Source organism: Pseudorca crassidens, chromosome 2, assembly GCF_039906515.1.
Source record: "Pseudorca crassidens isolate mPseCra1 chromosome 2, mPseCra1.hap1, whole genome shotgun sequence".
NCBI classification, from domain to species: Eukaryota; Metazoa; Chordata; class Mammalia; order Artiodactyla; family Delphinidae; genus Pseudorca; species Pseudorca crassidens.
The window spans coordinates 6,282,749-6,301,554 of NC_090297.1; the positions used below are offsets into that span (position 1 = coordinate 6,282,749).

The window sequence follows — 18,806 nt, forward strand, 5'->3', positions numbered from 1 at the left end:
GTGGGGGAAGCAGCACTCGATGTCTAAATATTCCCCTCCCATCCCCAAGTCCTGAAGTGCACTTCTGTAGTACTTGGGCCACAGGCACTGGTAAGTGGCTGGCCTACTCCACCCCCCCCCACCCCCCCAAGCCCCGTCTCCCCTATTCCTTGGCCTAGCCGCAGGGAGGACTTTCCCCACCCTCCTCCAATGCCACCTGTAGGAAACCAGAGGCACATTCAGGTAAGACTGAATGAATCTCCTGCTAGCATTCTCTTTACATAACTTCACTCCCAAGCCTCCTTAGCAAACCCACCTACCCCAAGTTTAACAAGAGCGTTCATCAGACCTGATTCTCAGCTTTGTGAAATATCAAAGGAATTTTTAAAAACCTCATTTCAAGCAACTTACAGGGATCCTTGTGTATCTGTCCAATAAAAAGTGCAAACTTTTAGGGCTGGAAAATTAGGTACAACTACTCTTCAAAACATAGCAACATTAAAAAAAATAAAAGTCCCCAGAGAATTTAAAGTATATTGAGCTACAAACCTCTTAGCTCTATTGTTTGTTGATGACTTTTGTCAATAACCAAATCCAAACTAGCGATAAATGATATTTTCTATTTCACCCACTGTATTTAAAATTAGATGTTAACTCCCCAACACCCCAGACTCCCCGCCCCCCCCAACCTCTCTTGCCAAAGACTCTTCTGTTCTGAAATCCACTTTCTTGGGGATAAGCATAATCAGTCACTTTACCATCTAGAATCCTGAGCTAAAACTAAAGGTGAAGGAAGTAAAATTAATAGAATCCTAGAGGCCAGCACAACACAGGGTTAAAGGAAAGCATTTCACAAGATCAAGTGCGGAGAAGCAGCAGGAGCGAAGAGGAAAAAATCAAGTTACATAAAGTCCAATTGTACTCACTGTTTCCTTATTGGGAAGCAGCTCCTTTCGAATTCGGAAGAAGTTCTTGCCGTACTGCCTGAGCCCCTTAACGAAGCGTTTCTGTGATAAAAAGAAACAACAAATGGGATGTAAAAGCCAAAAACAACACAGGATGTCAGCAAAGATCTCTGCAATCAGCAGAATAACAACCCCAAAGAAGTCCGAGCTAGGGAACGTCGACACGGCTGGGGGAATATTTCAGCAGCACAGCCGGGACCCGCGCCCAGACAGCCTCCGTCAGATCCCCAGTCCCGCACTCGGACAGGCTGAGGAGGACGTCCCGTGTCTGAGGCAAGCAGCCGTCTGTGCCTTCGCTGCCTCCGGTCTCTGCATCGGTCCACGGAGGTATAAACAACACATACGCTCCGTGCTTCCATCAATAAAACAGCACAACTGGTCCCCACCTGAGAACGAAGCTTCCCAAAGTGCCGAGCAGAAGAGGGGAACGGGAGCAAAGCTGGAGACTTTTCTCCAGAAGGGCACCCTGGAGGCTTCAAAGGCCTTTCGCTCGTCCGGGGAATTCACCAGGACGGCAGCAGCACCGCGGCAATCCACCGGGCCCGAACCCCGGCCGGCCTGCGTGCCCCGCCACGCCGGCCGCAAGAGCCGCCCCGGGGCACCAGGCACCCAAACACCAGCACCCCTCCTCCTTCCCGGCCCCTCCCCGTCCCCGTTCCCTCGGCACCCCGGGGACTTTCACTTTGTCCCATTCCTCCTGGGCAGCCCCTCCCCGCCACAGCGGGGCCACTGCCGGATCCCCGGACCCCACCTCGGCCCGCGAAGTCGGGGCCCGCGCGGCCGACCGCCGGCAGCCACAGGTACGCGGGGCCGCCGCGGGCCGCACTCAGGGTCCGGGTGGCGGGAGGCCGCGCCTGTCACTCGGCTCGCGCTCGGGTTCGGGCTCGGGCTCCGGCTCCACAAAGCGCAGGGCGGAGGCGGCCGGGCGGCTCGGCGTGTGACCGCGGCGGGGCCGCGCGGCGCGGGGCGCGGGGCTGGGGCGGCCGCCGCCGCCGCCGCCGCCGCCGCCGGGGGAGGAGGCCGGAGCGGCGCGCAGAGCCCAGCGCGGCCGCGGGCGGCTGCAAAAGGCGGCCTGGATCGCCGCGCCGCCCGCCGGCCCGGCTGCGGCCTCCGCCCCGAGGCCCCGCGCGGGACCCCGGCCCGGTACCTCGGTTTCCTTCTTCCGAACAGCGGGAGTCGACCCGGGCGGCGGAGCACGGAAACTTCCTCCCCGCCGCGGCGGGCGCGAGCGGAGGGCGCCCGCGGGGCTGGCTCCGGGCTGGGGCCCTCCCCGGGCTGCTCCGTCTCCGGACCTCCCCCCGGGCGGGCAGAGTCAGCAGCGCACGCCCGCCGCACCCGGGCTGCGAAGCGGGGGGGGCTGGCCCCGACGACCCCCGAGGTCCCTCCGGCCCGGGATTGTGGGCGGCCGCTCCCGCCCGGCCCAGGCCTCAGCCGGCACCTCGCAGGGCGCCGTTTCACAACTAAATCACCGCGGAAGCTTCCCAGCCAATAAATCACCTGCCCACCGGGAGGGGAGTCCCTCCCACTCCCCGCGGTTGAGACCAGCCGGGCGAATTCAGTGAAGAGCCAGACTTGGCCGGGAAGACCGATCTGCAACCTCCTACTCCATTCCTGGAGGCTCTGCATTTTCAGATTTCACCCCTTTCTAAGATATGACTCATCACTGTCAGTTTTCAACATAATTCGTATAGTTCAAAAGGAAAAATCTGGCAAGGCACAAGAAAGAAGCAAGCTCTGCTCTAGTCTGAAGCAGAGTGACCCTCGTTACCTGAAAAAAGTATCATTTACATGCTCAGCACGCATCCCGGGCTGCGTGCAGAGCACCTCCACATCTTCACATCTCCACCGGGATGTGGAGAGGAACGAGACTGCCCTGCCCTCAAGGAGCAGGCCTGGCAAACAGGGTAAACAGATCAATCTCTGGGCCCCAACCAAAAGCAGCAGAGGAACAAAGGGCGGGAGGTGGGGTCAGGAGGAGGAAGCAACTTACTCTGCTGCCGTCGTAGGGGCGAGACAAGGGGGAGCATGAGCCTGTCAGGTGGGCTCAGCAGGGCTCCAGGCAGAGGGGTCAGCCAGGAAGGGCACACAGATCACCCTGGGAACTGCGAGGAGGGCAGGGTGTACGGAGTGGAGTCCCAGCAGGTAAGATTGAAGAGGTGGGGAGAGGGTCAGGTTGCAAAGAACCTTCCAGGCCAGGCTGAAGAGTTCTGCTCCTAGCTGTAGGCCAGCGGAGAAGTGTAAGCAAGAGCGTTCCATGAAAAGACGGCACAGAGACTGCTCTGGTGGCAGTGTGGCCCTCGGCGTGCATTAGGGACAGACTGGCTGCAATGCAGTTAAAAAGGCTAGAGAGGGAGCCCAGGTGTGAGATGAGGATGACCGGAGCCCAACCTCAGCCTTCAGAATTAATGCTTCTTAATCTACTCGTTAAGAAGTTAAGTATTTAGTGAGCACCTAACACTGGGAGGAATTTTAAAAATAACAACAACAAAAAAGGTAGCCATGGACCTTTATTAAAACGGATTCATTTTTTGCAGGTAAGATAAATGTGTGTGAGGTGATTACAGAACAATCTGAGACTTAGGTCGGCCAAGCATGAAGTAGTGAAGGGCAGCTCACCAGTGCTGCAAGGGAGCCGAGAAGAGGGATGGACTGTTGTTCAGAATGCCTTCACGGAAGCAGATCGAGAAGAGCAGACAGCATCTGCAGGTGTGGAGGAGTGGGAAGGCCCTCCAGGAAAGACAGAGGCAGAGAATAGGAAGTGGCAATCAGACAGGGAGAGTATACTATACAAAGCAGAGGTGGGCTCTGGCGTGAGTCAGATGGTGGAATGGCAGGGCCATGCATGTGTGAGGACACACAACAGGTTCACTGGGAGAGGCCGGCCCAGTGAAGGAGCACCTGAGAAAGGCTGAACCTGGAAGAGCAGGGTAATGTGGGAGAGTTCTGCAAACGTGAGTTCAGACGCTGATTCCTCCACTTGTTATAATCCTCTGAACAGCATCCATTCAACAGTTATGAAGTACCTACTATATGTCAGGAGCCTCAAAGTCCTCACAACCTAAAAGGAAGTACTGCTATTATCTCCATTTTACTGACAAGGAAGCTGAGGCACCGTGGGTTAAGTAACCAGACCAAGGTCACCCAACTCCTCAGCGGTCAAGGCAGAATTCAAACCCGGGCTCCAAAATCCATGCCCTGCAGCACTACTGCCACAGTCTCGGTGAAGTGGGCCAAGAGTCTACGGAGGTCAGCAATTTCAGTCATGGTCCCATGATCTGCGACTCTGCCCTTTCCATCTGCCCCTCCAAATCAAATCAACTCTTCAGTATTCTTCCTAAGAAAGGTCTTTCAGTGCCTTCCTTTCCCGCTCATTCCAGCAGTAGTCGCAGGCCAAACCCTCACCCTTCCTTCCTACTAGCCAGCTTCCTAACCCATCTCCCTCGTCCAGCCATTTACAAGCCTCTGCTGAGGAACTTTTCAAAACCACGGATTTCATCATGAGTCCTACACCATCTTGCCCCCAGGCCCTACCTAAGAATAGCTCTTTGACCTCTTCAGGTGGTGTTTAACCCTTAGCCCTGCATGCAAGGCGCACCAGGATCCTGTCCTGGCCTACCTTTCCAAACAGATGTCCAGTAATGCCAACTGGTCCATGCTACCACCTCTGTCTGAACTTCCGACTCTGGGGTACCTTTAATACTTCTCTCCACAGCCTACCTCCAGTTCACCTCAAACTCAAGCTCAAATCCCTCCCACCCCAAAATGAGACTTCCCTGACCGTCCCCATCCCCATTCACTTCGCATTTATTTATTTGTAAAAGGCCTTATGTACTCATAGTGTCTATGAGCTCTGAAAAGACAGGAATTGTATCTTATACCACCTTGCCTCCCTATAGCATTAGGCAGCTGGAGCTCCCAAGTCTGTGATACACAGATGAAACAAACCATGAGATGACAAGAGCCTGGGCTAGGGTGGTCACAGTGGAAATAGACTGTTAAATGCCAAAGGGTCCATTTTGAACTCTGATAACAAAGTTGATCTTACCGGCTCCATGACACCAAACTCTGCTGATTTTTCTCATATCACCTGGTGGCTTAATTCTCTCCTCCACCTCTGAGTCTCCCCAAGGCTTTGTTCTAGGTTTTCTGCTCCCCACAAACTCCCTCCCAATTGATTTCCACTGCTCCCATGGCTCTAAATACCATCCAAGATTCTCACTACTATTTCTAAGGCTAAATCTATGGTCCAAGCCCATTTGGGAACACTTGTCTCACAGACATTTCAAACTAACTACTTCCAGAAATATGGATTTGACATCTGATGGTGAACACAAACCACTGCTGTCAGTGTATATCAATGACTATGCTATCAAGTGCAAAGCACCACTGGCCCTACTTTTTTAAAAAAAGGAAGTAAAAGCTTCATGTGGCCTGTACTGTTACTTCTCTATGGAAAGCCACAAGGCCTCAAACTGGCAAAACATCTGCTTCTCAGAGACCAGCCTTTACCTTGTGGTTTACCAGAAATGTAGAGTAGCCTTTAAAATCGAAACAAAGCCAACCCACTGAGAGTGGCCAATGATTAGAATAGGTCAGTATGTTAAATAGGTTACTGAGGCTGTGGTCTCCCTTCCCTCAATTCATTCATCTCTCTGCAAATGAAGACCCTGACTTTTTTTAAGACTTTAATTTCATAATTAACACTATCGACTCACAGACAGACAGGTACTGGAAGCTTCTAAACGAAAGTTCACAGACGCGGTCTGTTTCTTAATAGCATTCTAGCAGTTGAGCTGAAATTCAGCATTTCCAGTGCTGAGATTCAAGGCCTCATGAATTATGTCTCTGTCCCTTAGCTGTTCTGTCCCTGATGGTGTATAGACGTTAGACTGCTAAGATGCCAAGGGTGCAGGAGAAAGAAGGCTGCTCCTTCCCGAGGCGGGAGCTGTGGCTGGGCCGCTGCTCCGAGTGCCGGGCAGCCCTGCTTCTTACGCTCCGCAGGCTTGCAGTCTGGCCACTCTCAGAGCCGTGAGCTGAGGTTCCCCGGGTGTTGGCACTGTTTTCTCTGGTGCTCTTTGTTTTCAATCAACCTGTGTGTTTTTTGGGAGCAGAAGACAAGTCCTCTTCTATTTCTCAATCGTCATAGCCAGATGAGACCCAAATATACATACAGATTTATTAATGGCAAGGAGACTGTTCTTTGCTTTGTTTTACAACTTAGTTTGTGATTGCGCTCCAATTTTGATTTTATCTACTGAAATATATTTTGACATACAACACTGTGTTACAAGGTACACAACATGTTAATCTGATACGTTTATACACTGTAAAATGATTGCCATTGTAGTGATAATCATGTTACATAATTACTCCCCAGGTTTTAGACACATTGCTATAGTTTTTTCTATTACTGAGCTGAAACTTCATGTCACCATCAGAAGTTATCTACCTATAAGTTCCTGGTAGAGAACATTTAATTCTTGGCTTTAAAAAAAGTGAGTTACCTGAACACAGTACTTGCTGTTAAATTTGGGTCTGAGTAGAATCTGGAGAGCTCTATTTCTCATTTTTGGTAGAATGGAAAGAATGTGAGATTCAAACTCAGAAGTCCTAGGATCTGGTCTGCTTCTCTGTTCCACAGAGTAATTCTGACATGGCTGTTTAGACACAGCCACTTTTGAAACGGGAGATACGTAATAGGGATAAACGTAATTGGGTGAAAATGCGATAACATTCTCTCTTATGATAAAGTAACAAGTTCAAAAGTTCCGCTCATTATTGCTGAGCCTGCCCCAGCTCAGAGCCTCCCAAGCCCTGTGGCCATGGGCGATGACGGCCTCACCGGCTGCCCAGACACTGACTGTCTCCCACCGGGTGGGGGGAAGGGGTGGACCAGGGTTGGCCTGGGGCAAGCAGCTTCACTGTCCTGTGTCGGGATGAGAGAAAGGCAGGGAGGCACCACCTATTCAACCGTAAAAGCAGCCAGCACTGAGCAGTACTCCCATGGCGGGCACTCTCCTAGGGGCTCTACACCAACTGACTCACTGAAGCACCGCAATAACCTTACAAGGCAGGGGCTACTAATATCTCCATTTTACAGATGGGAAAACTAACCACGTGTCACCAAATCCTTGAACCAGGGTGGGAGGGTCAAGACTGACAAATGTAAACAGTCAGGGAACTTCAGGGATGGGGTGAAGGCTAAAAATGGAGTTGAGGAGAGTGTGTGGATCAGGGCTACGATGGGCACCTGCTGCCTGCGTTTGCATTTCAAGATTTTAAGTGTTTCTCAAAGGTCTACGAATGGACAGATAAAGGCCATATTCTCGAAACTTAATTTATTCTTGTCTCGGTTTGTTCATCTTTTAAACTGGCCATAAAATACCTGCCCTACCTATCTCAAAAAAGATTACTCTTAATATCAAATTGGATTGCACCCAGAGGAGTACTGGGTAGATGAGGCCAAAGACTAAGGTGCACTTATCTCCCTCGTGTGCACGTGAAACTCCCAATGCTGCTCATCTCAAGTGCTGGATATGACCTGTGTCTACAGAAGAGGAGAGGAGCCAGGGGAGAGGGGCAATGCTGCAAAAAGGGCTAAAAGATAACTCTGCATTAACCCCTGGCTGAGAGCTTTCAAAATTAACTCCCTCTGGTGAATTTTAACTAGTGTATCACAGTCAGAAACTCACCAGGACTTCTGAAAAGCGACTCTTACTCAGTCCTCTTACATAACTGTTTGGAAAACACTGCAGGTATTAAGGTGAGTCCCACTGTGAAAATGGCTCCTGCTCTACCCTGTTTTCCGCACAAAATTTTATGTTAATGACTTGCTGCTTCTCAGGGGACTGAAGAACAGGCAGATCTGCAAGTAAGCAAACCACAGTTGCCCCCAGTGGAGAGACAAAAGTGTAAGCCCACAAGCCAGGCAGAGAGTAAGAGGAATTGTCCACTGGTCTTCTGAAGGTGTAGAGAAGCAGCAGCAGCAGAAAACTGAAGACGCTTCCTAAATGTGGGCCTATGTTAATGAGGGGTAGGGAGAAAAAAGAGAAGACCGATGCCAAGCAGAAGAAGTAAACGCCTTTCCAGACATCTGTATTCCAGGACTCCTACCTGTTCACTCAACAGTGGCTCTCACTGAGCAACCACCAGATGAGAACCTATTGCATTTCATCCATATAATCCTGTTTGTTACAGATTCCCATCACCCCATATCGAAAACACGCTTCCGGCTAGAGATACACTATTGATACTGCTTTGAAAAGTATCATTTGGGTTTTGATTTAAAATATTTAACACATCAACGAAAGGACGACCCAAGTAAAGCATGACGTTTTCAATAAACAGCAGCGGAAGCAGTGCGTCTGAGAGGAGACAGGCCAGCAAGCCGTGGTGGGCATCTCCGAGATTTCTGGTATGTTGCTCCTAATTTCTTGTTGACTCTACTTCGTAAGTACACGTTGAATTTACTAGCAGTATTCCAGAATAACTAGTTAATAGTTAAGTTCCATTCAACTAGTTATAGTTTAAAAATAGCAAATAGGATCACAATTTAAAATAATAACCACAGGGCTTCCCTGGTGGCGCAGTGGTTGAGGGTCTGCCTGCCAATGCAGGGGACATGGGTTCGAGCCCTGGTCTGGGAGGGTCCCACATGTCATGGAGCAACTAGGCCCGTGAGCCACAACTACTGAGCCTGCACGTCTGGAGCCTGTGCTCCACAACAGGAGAGGCTGCGGCAGTGAGAGGCCCGTGTACCGCGATGAGGAGTGGCCCCCGCTCGCCACGACTAGAGAAAGCCCTCGCACAGAAACGAAGACCCAACGCAGCCAAAAATAAATAAATTTTTAAAATAAAATAAAATAACAATCACATTTTTACTGATTGTTCTCAAGTCTCTCTGAGACCTGACATTTTCCCTAGCTCAGACTTGTCCTACGCTTTCTATCCAGAGTAACATCTTCCATTGTCTCAGGACGTCACAGTCGCAACATGGATACTGCTGCGTCCCAGACCACATCCTCCTCAAGGCTCCTCAATACACTCTCCAACGTAGGTGTCACTGGGTCCGTGCTACAGGTGGAGAATCTGGAAGTTTAGGTAAATTAAATATCCTGCCCCAATCCATAGCTAATCAGGAAGGGTGGAGAAGTAGAGAGATGAGATTTCGAAATAGGATTAATTGCTTGGAATCCAGGTGCAGAAAACTTTCTCTTGTATCTATACGTATCAGAGGAATTAAAGGGTATTATCTGTCTTAAAAAAAAAAACCAGAAAACCTCTAAAGGAAATTTTAGGTATAAACATATACACACTTGCTCTTTGAAGCAAAAGTGCCAGAGACTGTATGCTGTATGTCCATGTTAAAATTTTTCCCACAGAAACACTTGGCTTGGAGTGCATGGCTCTGCCACCAAATAACGACACCCTTGTATAGGTCACTAGGCCTCCTCCGGGCTTCCGTATGCAAAAGGAGTGGCGGGCTTTCTCTCATCTATCCATAAAGCCTCAACAGTGGATGCCTAGTTCTCCATCACTGGGAGCTGCAGTCAGGCAGGTGGCCTCTCTCCTACACAGAGACAGGAGGGTGGCTAAACTCTTTCCAAAAAGAGACCCTGTTAATGCATGATATGTTTTATCAACTGTCTTACCTGGAAATGCAGAAGATCTGTCTAAGATACCTTTAACATTAAATAAATCCTAGGTTTTGCAAAAAAGACCCGTTTCCCCCCCCTCATCCCAAAAGATTTGATGGTCCTCAGAACAGAAGCCCAAATACAAGCCTGTCCATTTCTAAGAGAAGTCCTCTCTAGGGTCAAATACAGCAGATTCCAAATATTCAGCTGTCATGGAGGAATAATACCAAAGAGCTCTTTTTCCTGGTTCCTTTACTTTCCAATCTTCCACAGGCCAAAGAATATGAGAATGAGAATTGGGGGAGGTAGGTAGGTAGGTATGATCCTGCCCTGATTCTTCTACCTTCCTCAATTCACGAGCATTGTGACAACAGACAGCTCCTTGTCTCATCACCGTTTTATCCCCCCTGCCTCTGCCCCATCCCTCCACCAAAGATTAGCTATAGAAACACAAAGGGTGACTCAAGTGCCAGGTCCTAAGGTGTTTGAGGCCAGCAAGAAGAGTCCAGCAGTCATCCTACCCCCAGCTGGCTCTGCTGACGTGCTCCAGAAATGTCTACAAAAGCTAGGCAGTCGTCAGCTCAACACTCCCTCCCTGCCATGTCTGTAATAATAGTAGAATCCGAGAATGTTAGAGTCGGAAGGAAGCTTTAGAACATCTAAGCTGGTCAAAGCTCTCACTTTTCAGGCAAGGATCATACATTATTTAAAACAAAACAAACAAACACACATACCCACAAAAGCTTTGTATTTGTGACAGACTCTTATTTCCATCCCATCCTACATGCTGCTCCTACAGTGTGATGAAGACACTCCACTGAGATGTGGGTCTCTGTTCCCTGCCCTGGAGCCTGGGTGGATCTTTGTAACTATCCTGACCAACAGGGCACAAGTGGCACTGGTAGCTTGAGGCTGGGGCATGCATAAAAGGTAACAGAGCTTCTGCTTGGCTCTCCTTCTCTGGACATGTGTCTTTGGAGCCCTGAGCCACCACATTAAGAAGTACGGTTATCCAGAAGTCACCATGCTGGGGAGACCACCTAGGGAGGCGGAGAGAGAGAGAGAGAGATGCCTCAGAAGCTCCAGCTGTGCAGCCCCCCGCCATTTGAGTTTTCCTAGCCTGGACTCGCAAGTGAAGGAGCCTTCAGGATGACTCCAACCCCATCTACCATCTGACTGCAGCCTCATGAAAGCACCCCAAGTCAGAAGGCACAGCTGAGCCATTCCTAAATTCTTGTCCTGCAGAAACAGGATAACAAATGATCATTCTTGTTTTAAGTTGAGGTGATCTTTATTGTTGGGAGTAATCTGTTATGCGGCAACAGGAAACCAATACAAGATTCATTACTAAAACCTTTAACCTCAATGTTAGTCAACTATTAATTAAATCAACCAGTAAACCATCTTCCAATTAGACTTCCTCAGACAATCCGCAGGCCCTATCACTCTCTGTAACCTTCCCCTGCTCTATGTTAACACTGAGCTCTTGTTGCCCTGACATGACATGACATGACATGCTATGTACGATACTGAGTACACGAGGGAATCCCCAGCACCTAGAACAGCCCTTGACACACAGAGCAGGTGACCACTATCACTGGCTGAATGAAAAAATGAATGTATCTGGGAGGTGAACTGGCTTGGCCTTCTTACAGTGCTGTTTATTTCCCAGCCATTGGCCCTGCAGCTTGACTCAAGGTCTCCTGACCTATGCTCAGTGCTAAGTTTCTGACTCTCTAATTACTACCTACAGAATGATTCAACACCACCTTTCCTGTCCGTTCAAACATACAAGTCTCACTAGAGACACCACGCTAGTCCACTCCCTGATGCCGGCTCACCACCCAGAGTGAAGCCCACAATTTCCTTTTTCAACACACCTGTGCGCAAAACCCTTCCCAGGTGGTCGCAAACATAAAAAAAAAGTCACTCCATTTTTCAAAGACCACATGCCCAACAGGAAAATGACCTTATGTTGGATGGTTTACACAGCAACTTTGCCCACTAGCAAAGGCCACTGAGCCATCCTATACATCTCTGTCTATGTGACCCTCTGAGTCTAGATGATTATGCTGAGTAGCTGAAGTCCTTTCATTACTGCAGGCCTAACACAGCATTGCCACAGGGTGAATATCGGAGCAGCACGCTTCAATGCACTTTCAAGTCAAATGAGAACTGGCTAGTTAAGCAGCAAGCGTTAGCAGATGTAGAAATCCCGCCAGCTAAATACCTCTTGCCAATTATGGCTGCCCAGCTACACCCAAATTAAAAATAACCCAACACTAATAACGAAGCCAAACGGACATAAGAGGCACCTTCTCTCCCTGTGATAGCACTGTAGTCCCCACGTAAATGTTCTTGGTCAAGTGGCTCATAATTAAGTCACTAAAAAGTTCAGCTTCTTTAACAAAGTAGGTGTTGGCACAGAAGGAACAGGGAATAAACTGAAAAAGAAATGTGGCTTGTCTATAAGTTACAAGACAACAAAGAAGTAGAACTCTTTAGTGGGAGGCCTTTCGCAAAAATTATAATGCAAGGTGTTTAGGTCAATGGCCGCCCAATAAAAACTGAATGTGAGCCACAAACGTGAGCCAAGTAGGTAACTTCCATCTTCCAGTAGCCATATTTTAAAAAGAGGTAAGATGAACATCAGTAGCACATTAATACATCCAAAATATCATCATTTCAATGTGTAATCAATATACAAATCAGTAATGAAATATTTTACGTTGCCTTTCTCCTACTCAGCCTGTGGAATTCAGTGTCTGTTTTGCACTAACGGCACATCTCAACTCGGGCTATAGCACATTTCAGGTGCTCAACGGCCGCGTGTGGCCAGTGGTTACACAGTGGACAGCACAAGTTTAGGATGATCCCTGCTCCTTTTTGATAAAACATTAAAACATCTAAAGCACTACAAGTTTTCTAGTAGGGAAGTAAAATAAATACATTGTTAGAATACTGGACAATGATATCATACAGTCCTAAATGAAATAAAATCATATAGGCCTGTTATTTCAAATTAAGTGAAACGTGTCTTCCAGAAGAACTCAGTCTAGAAATTGTTACCATCCACTCCTGCGCCACTTCCTAAACAGGGGAAACTGAGGCCCTGTCCAGCTCCAGGGCCATAGAAGCGGCTCCTGGACTGTTTCTCTTTCATGACAACATGACAAAGGCTAGGGCTCCTTATTTAACTTTGGTCACTTTGAATGCTCTCCAAAATGAGAGGAAAATCAAGTATCCCTTTAGGAAACGCAGGGGGCTGGAGGGGGAAGAGCAGTGTATTTCATCTACAAAAGGCAAAACTGGGTCACAAGGCAGATCCTGGTCTAACTGGCGGTCACTATTTTCTTTCTATGACAGGCACCCGTCTGGTCGCATACTACCTCCACGCAGGATGTCTATCACAAGAGAGTCTGTCAAGGGAGGGTCCCACGTCAGGGGCTGGTAATGGGCCCCACCTCGAGGCTGCTCTGCCGGCTTTTGTTTGGAACAACAGTGCTCCCATGATACCTCACTCTTGCTGAAAATACTGGTGTTAAGGGAGCGTGAACACAGCTGTGTGTAAATTACACGCACAAACCGATCCAACCTGTGTATTTATATGGAATACAAACATACTAACAGTGCCTCTACATACACAGTTGGATACACTGGGCTGCAAGCAGAGTGGAGTTTGAGTTCCAAAGTATTTACTTAAAATCTTACAAAAAGAAATGCTTAGGGAATGCTTAACCTGCTGAGTCAGGCTGAGGCTCTTCTGTGCCTTCCCCTCATGCAGACTGCCCTCACCACAGGACACCGCCTCCCCTGCCCCGCCCCCGCCCCCAAATAGTCCTCATTTGCAATACTGGAGAAAGTATTTGAGATTCTATGAAGGAGAACTCTCAAAAAGAGCTTTAAAACTCACTTCTATAGCAAAAATTAATCAATGAGATAATTTTCACAGTTAAAAAGTTATAATTATAAATGAGGGGGCGGGGGCAAAGAAGGCAGAAGCATACGGACGTCCCTGGTGGCGCAGTGGCTAAGACTCCACACTCCCAATGCAGGGGGCCCGGGTTCCATCCCTGGACAGGGAACTAGATCCCACATGCATGCCTCGCATGCCACAGCTAAGGAGCCTGCAAGCCACAACTAAGGAGCACACCTGCTGCAACTAAGACCCGGCACAACCAAATAAATAAATTAAATTAATATTTTTTTAAAAAAATAAAAAGAAGGCAGAAGCAGGAAGTGGGAGGAATCTGAAAATTCAGAATTGACTTGTCCTACAATGACAGGATTCCCTTGCCCATACCAAGTCCACACACATATGAAGAAGAAGACCTACTTAAGCATCTATTAACAGAGCAGACCGTAATGCAGGGTCTTTGGAGTTTTCAGCTGATTTTGAAAAATAAGAAGAGCAATCAGCATTTTATGCTTACTGCATTAAATCCAGAATATAGACACAGGCATTAGGAAAGCTGGGCTCTGGTTCTACGCCTGATTCTATCAAAGCTTCACAGATGACCCCTGGGGCAAGCTATGAGCATTCCCTGGGCTGAGTTTCTCGTGGTAAGGTGACATCCCAAGTATCCTAATTTACCCAAAAAAGCACTAACTTTTAAATGTTGGGTGTTGCAGTAAAATGAAAGAAAAGGGTAATAGCGCAACTAAATATATTCTATACACACGTTGGTGGGCACAGAGTAACAAGCTCACTCCAGGCCTTAACTTTATTCTTCAAAAGGTTTACAACAAAACCCTCCAACTGATACCCTTCCTCTTATTTTTTCTTGATGTGGTTTCTATAAACTCCTAGAGAAAGAAAGAAAGAAAGGAGAGGAGAGGAGAGGAGAGGGGAGGGGAGGGGAGGAGAGGGGAGGGGAGGGGAGGGGAGGGGAGGAAAGGAGGAAAGAAAGAAAAAGAAAAAAAAGGTCAATTTCTGAGGCTTGGGTTTACCATGCTTACAGTTCCACCAATAAATCATCTCCCAATCTGGGCTTGGAAAAGCACTGGCCACGGTTTGATTGCTCCAGCCCCAGGTTGCCAGGCAACCAACACAAGGGGGAAGTCTGAGAACTGCTGACAGATAGCCAAGTGGCTGAAACAACAGACTTCTCTCTGTCAAAAATGTGTTTCAGAGGGCCACTTCCCCACCTCTGCTCTCTGCTAAACACTACACGATTGTAAAATCAAAATCAAAAGGCCACTGTAATAAAAACACACTTCCTGCTCAATTACTAATTGTTAAAAAGCTGTGGGGAGGCCCAGATCACACAGTGTATGGCAACAGAAATGTGATACTGTAAATGAGATAAAGTCAGCAGCATGCGAGAAACCTGATCTAAATGCAGCTCTGTAGCTTCAAGTCAGGGGACCTGGTGCGTGGAGCAAATAAGCTGCTGAAGAAAGCACAGGGAAGAAAATAATGCATGTTGAGATGTTAAAGAAACAAAGCAAACAATAACTATGAAGTCACGGGTTCACATTACTTAATAATAAAACCAAGAACATTCTCAATTGTTGTGAAACACAATCTGGAGATAATGAAAGTTTTCTCCCTCACATGGATTTCCTACAGCGGAATAGGGGCAAGGAAGGCCTATGACCCTCGAGAACCGTGTGTGTGTGTGTGTGTGTGGGGGGGGGGGGGGGGTTCCCTGATGGGCGACTGTAAGCTCCTTCAGATAGTGCCTGATTCCAAAGAGGACTGGTTCCCAGACCCTCCACGATACCAAAATCCGCAGATGCTCAAGTCCCTTACATGAAATGGTGCAGTATTTGCACATAACCTACGCATATCCTCCCCTGTATTTTAAATCATCTCCAGATTACTTATAATACCTAATACAATGTATCAATAACTGCTATGTAAATAGTTGCCGATGTGCAGCAAATTCAAATTTTGCTTTTTGGAACTTTTTGGAATTCTTCCCCTGAATATTTTTTATCTACAGTTGGTTGAATCCACTGTTGCAGAACCTGAAGATGTGGAAAGCTGACTGTACCAGGTCCAAGTCTGACAGTCTAATGTAACATGGGAAACATCTATGGGGCATGCCCAAGCCAATAACATCACACCACAGTCCTACCAAAAGCTCTATGAGGCGCCCTTCCATGAAACCGTTTTATTGAAATTGTCATCTAGGACTCTTTGGAAACTGACTAACTGTGGTATTTGGAAGAGGCCAGCACTCAGAACACAGTTCTTCATCTTTTTTATGCCATGGAACTTTTTGGCAGTCTGGTAAAGTCTAACCTCTTCTAAAAATGATTTTTAAATGCCGAAAATAAAGTGAGATTACAAAGGAAACCAGTTATACTGAAATCCAGTCATCAAAACATTAAAAAATGCAAATAAACGTATACCTTATTTAATAATATATTAAACAAGTTCTCGTAGAAGATTTTGATTTTTGTCAGATTTGGGGGGGGGCGGGGTATTGTTTTGTTTTGTTTTATAATATGAGCTCAGATTATAAACCCCTGGAGGGCAAGGACAGTAATTTATTCATCACTAAATCACCGAAGCAATGTGTGGCCTCGTTCCCTGCCCAAGGCTGACCAACTGAAGCCTCCCAGGCTAGCCCTCTCCACAAGGCCGGTCCAGATCCTACGGGGGACTTTCCTTGCGCTTTCCCAGCGCCCGGAAGTGGGCCGGACAAGCAAGGTTTGTAGGCAGGTCCACAGACTGCAAAGCAGGGTGTGCAGACACCAAAGACTTTCTTAAGGGTACACGGACTCAAGTAATTTTAAGGGAATTCATTTCCAAACTTTCAACTTTCATATATTTTCTTTCCTAAAATTCATCTGCCTGAGAACACACTCTTGTGAGGCAGGTGCAGTCCTCCTCTTCCACCTCCCCTTTAGCAATCTTCCTCCCCTCACTTCGCACACAAAGGCATCCCTCTCTCCCATCTGGAATGCTACTAGCACTGCCCTATGCAGAAACTCCAGCCACCAAACAAAGGGTCAATTCAAGACACCGATGTTCCTGTTGACGCAGGGACCAACTCCAAGGTCACAGTCGGAAGCCTCATGCAAGTCTCGGGCACCTTCCAGTTCTTTACTTTCAACGGAATTGAAGGAGGACCTTGTGGAGGTGTCATCTGATAGATTACTGAAAATCAAGTCTGATGATAAATTATATTTCTTGATTATGGAAGGAATTCAATAACGGAGTGACAAAGCTATCATTCCTATCTATTTATGTAAACAAGATTTCTGAGCACTTACATCTACAAATAAGTGAAGAGTAAGAACAAAATTGATGCAGAATATGGCTTCACTCTTACAATAAGTAATATTCATCCAAGAACTAATGTGTTTAAAAAACGGAATCATCTAATTTCCAAAAAATATTAAACAAAAAGTAAAATTTTATCAACTTTTATAATATCTCGTTGTTTTGATCAACTGTGCACTAATAATTATTATGATAACAGGGGCTTCCCTGGTGGTGCAGTGGTTAAGAATCTGCCTGCCAATGCAGGGTACACGGGCTCAAGTCCTGGTCCGGGAAGATCCCACATACCGCAGAGCAACCAAGCCCGCGTGCCACAACTACTGAGCCCGTGAGCCACAACTACTGAGCCCACATGCCACAACTACTGAGCCCACATGCCACAACTACTGAAGCCCACGCACCTAAAGCCCGTGCTCTGCAACGAGAAGCCACCACAATGAGAAGCCCGCGCACCGCAACTAAGAGTAGCCCCCGCTCGCCACAACTACAGAAAGCCTGCGCAGCAGCGAAGACCCAACGCAGCCAAAAAAAAAAAAAGTATTAAAAAAAATTATTCTGATAACATAATCAGAGAAGATTTTCTTTTAACACTTAGACCTTTATTGCTAAAGGAAATGACAACACGCACACATATTTGAAACGCACACGTCTGTCGTAGGGAGTATGAAAGCGTGATCTGACAATAGACTCTCAAGCAAAAAATGCTTTATATCAGGAATAAAGTCTATGGGGAAGTAGACTGGAAAATTACTAGTGACATGTTAGGGGGGGAAAAGATAAATTGTAAAATATTACTGCTAAAAAGGAGCCCATTCATGTATTTTTAAAACAGACAATAGGGCTTCCCTGGTGGCGCAGTGGTTGAGAGTCCGCCTACCGATGCAGGGTACACGGGTTCGTGCCCCGGTCCGGGAAGATCCCACATGCCGCAGAGCGGCTGGGCCTGTGAGCCATGGCCGCTGAGCCTGCGCGTCCGGAGCCTGGGCTCCGCAATGGGAGAGGCCACAACAGTGAGAGGCCCGCGTACCGCAAAACCAAAACGAAAACAAACAAAAAAAAAACAGACAATAATGGGTATAAATGACGATGGCAGCCAAAATGCAGTGGATGTATTTTAAAAAGTGATGGAAAAAATAAATAAATAAAAATTAAAAAGCGATGGGACAGTTTTATTTTCAAATGTCAATATTTATGACACATGAGAAATTACATCCTTATGATGAAAAAAGTGTATGCCAATGTAAACTTGGGAGGGAGTATATGGCTTTTTAAGCAAAGCTTTTTTAGGGGCTCTATGAGGAACACTTTTAACTTTGTACCTAAAAGGAAGACAGGAGCTCCTGGGGGTGCCGAGCACGCTCCACATCTCGGCTAGGTTTATTAGACTCTGCTTTTACCTAACAGAACCGAACTAGGGTTATTAAAAACACTTTCTAGAACCCAGACAGATGGCGCCCCTGAAGACGCTACACTGTGTTAACTGCCGTTCCACTGAGGTAAAAGCCATTCTTTGAATTCCAATACTGATTATGGCACTTCTCTGTTCAAGAAGAATGAAGAGTTCAGACTCCACAGTGTGCAATTAAAGTGCTCAGTGATCTCCGTTCTATCACTCCAGCCTCAGCTCCCACCAGACACAAGCATCTGGATTAGAAGTTGTGTTAAAATGAACTGAGGCTTCATCTCAGCTCAGCGGGAGACAGTGCCGTGTTAAACAATGTCTATGAGAAATGCAAGAAGAAGGAAGGGGTGGCACCTGGCCTGCACATCTGCCCCAGCTGCCCTAGATTCAACGGAAGCCAGCCCCCTGCTATTGCCTGAACATGCCCCGCACTCTCCCCTCTCTGCATCTCCTGCCCTGATGTTTTTGGTTTTTTTTTTTTAATTTTGTTCTACTTAATTAATTTATTATTTTCTTTATTTTTTTGCCTTTGTAGGGTCTTAGTTGTGGCACACAAGGGATCTTCATTGAGGCACGCGTTCTCTTCG

General features: G+C 47.3%; 2 protein-coding genes and 1 long non-coding RNA gene across 7 annotated transcripts in view; 2 read left to right on the forward strand and 1 right to left on the reverse strand.

Moving 5' to 3' along the window:
• Positions 1 to 18,806, reverse strand: part of RERE (arginine-glutamic acid dipeptide repeats) — a 426,633-nt gene that overhangs the window by 60,483 nt on the left and 347,344 nt on the right. For all 5 annotated transcript variants that reach the window (XM_067719197.1, XM_067719188.1, XM_067719170.1 and 2 more), the window contains one exon: positions 906 to 986. In XM_067719197.1, the coding sequence (XP_067575298.1) occupies positions 906 to 986 (81 nt within the window). The remainder of the gene's footprint in view (positions 1 to 905; positions 987 to 18,806) is intronic.
• Positions 896 to 9,022, forward strand: LOC137214859 (uncharacterized). The gene is made up of 2 exons (XM_067719218.1): positions 896 to 1,744; positions 8,142 to 9,022. The coding sequence occupies exons 1-2, from the start codon at positions 1,009 to 1,011 to the stop codon at positions 8,192 to 8,194; spliced, it is 789 nt and encodes a 262-aa protein (XP_067575319.1). The 5' UTR covers positions 896 to 1,008; the 3' UTR covers positions 8,195 to 9,022.
• Positions 2,063 to 7,281, forward strand: LOC137214873 (uncharacterized). Its single transcript, XR_010939041.1, has 2 exons — positions 2,063 to 2,848; positions 3,479 to 7,281. It is a non-coding gene; the product is annotated as an uncharacterized lncRNA (long non-coding RNA).

What these genes read in the sequence shown, in the direction of transcription:
- LOC137214859 (XM_067719218.1), top strand. Translation starts at nt 1,009, where the DNA reads ATGGGATGTAAAAGCCAAAAACAACACAGGATGTCAGCAAAGATCTCT. An exon ending in CCGACCGCCGGCAGCCACAG is followed by an intron (nt 1,745 to 8,141) that starts GTACGCGGGGCC and finishes TGTTTGTTACAG; the next exon opens with ATTCCCATCACCCCATATCG.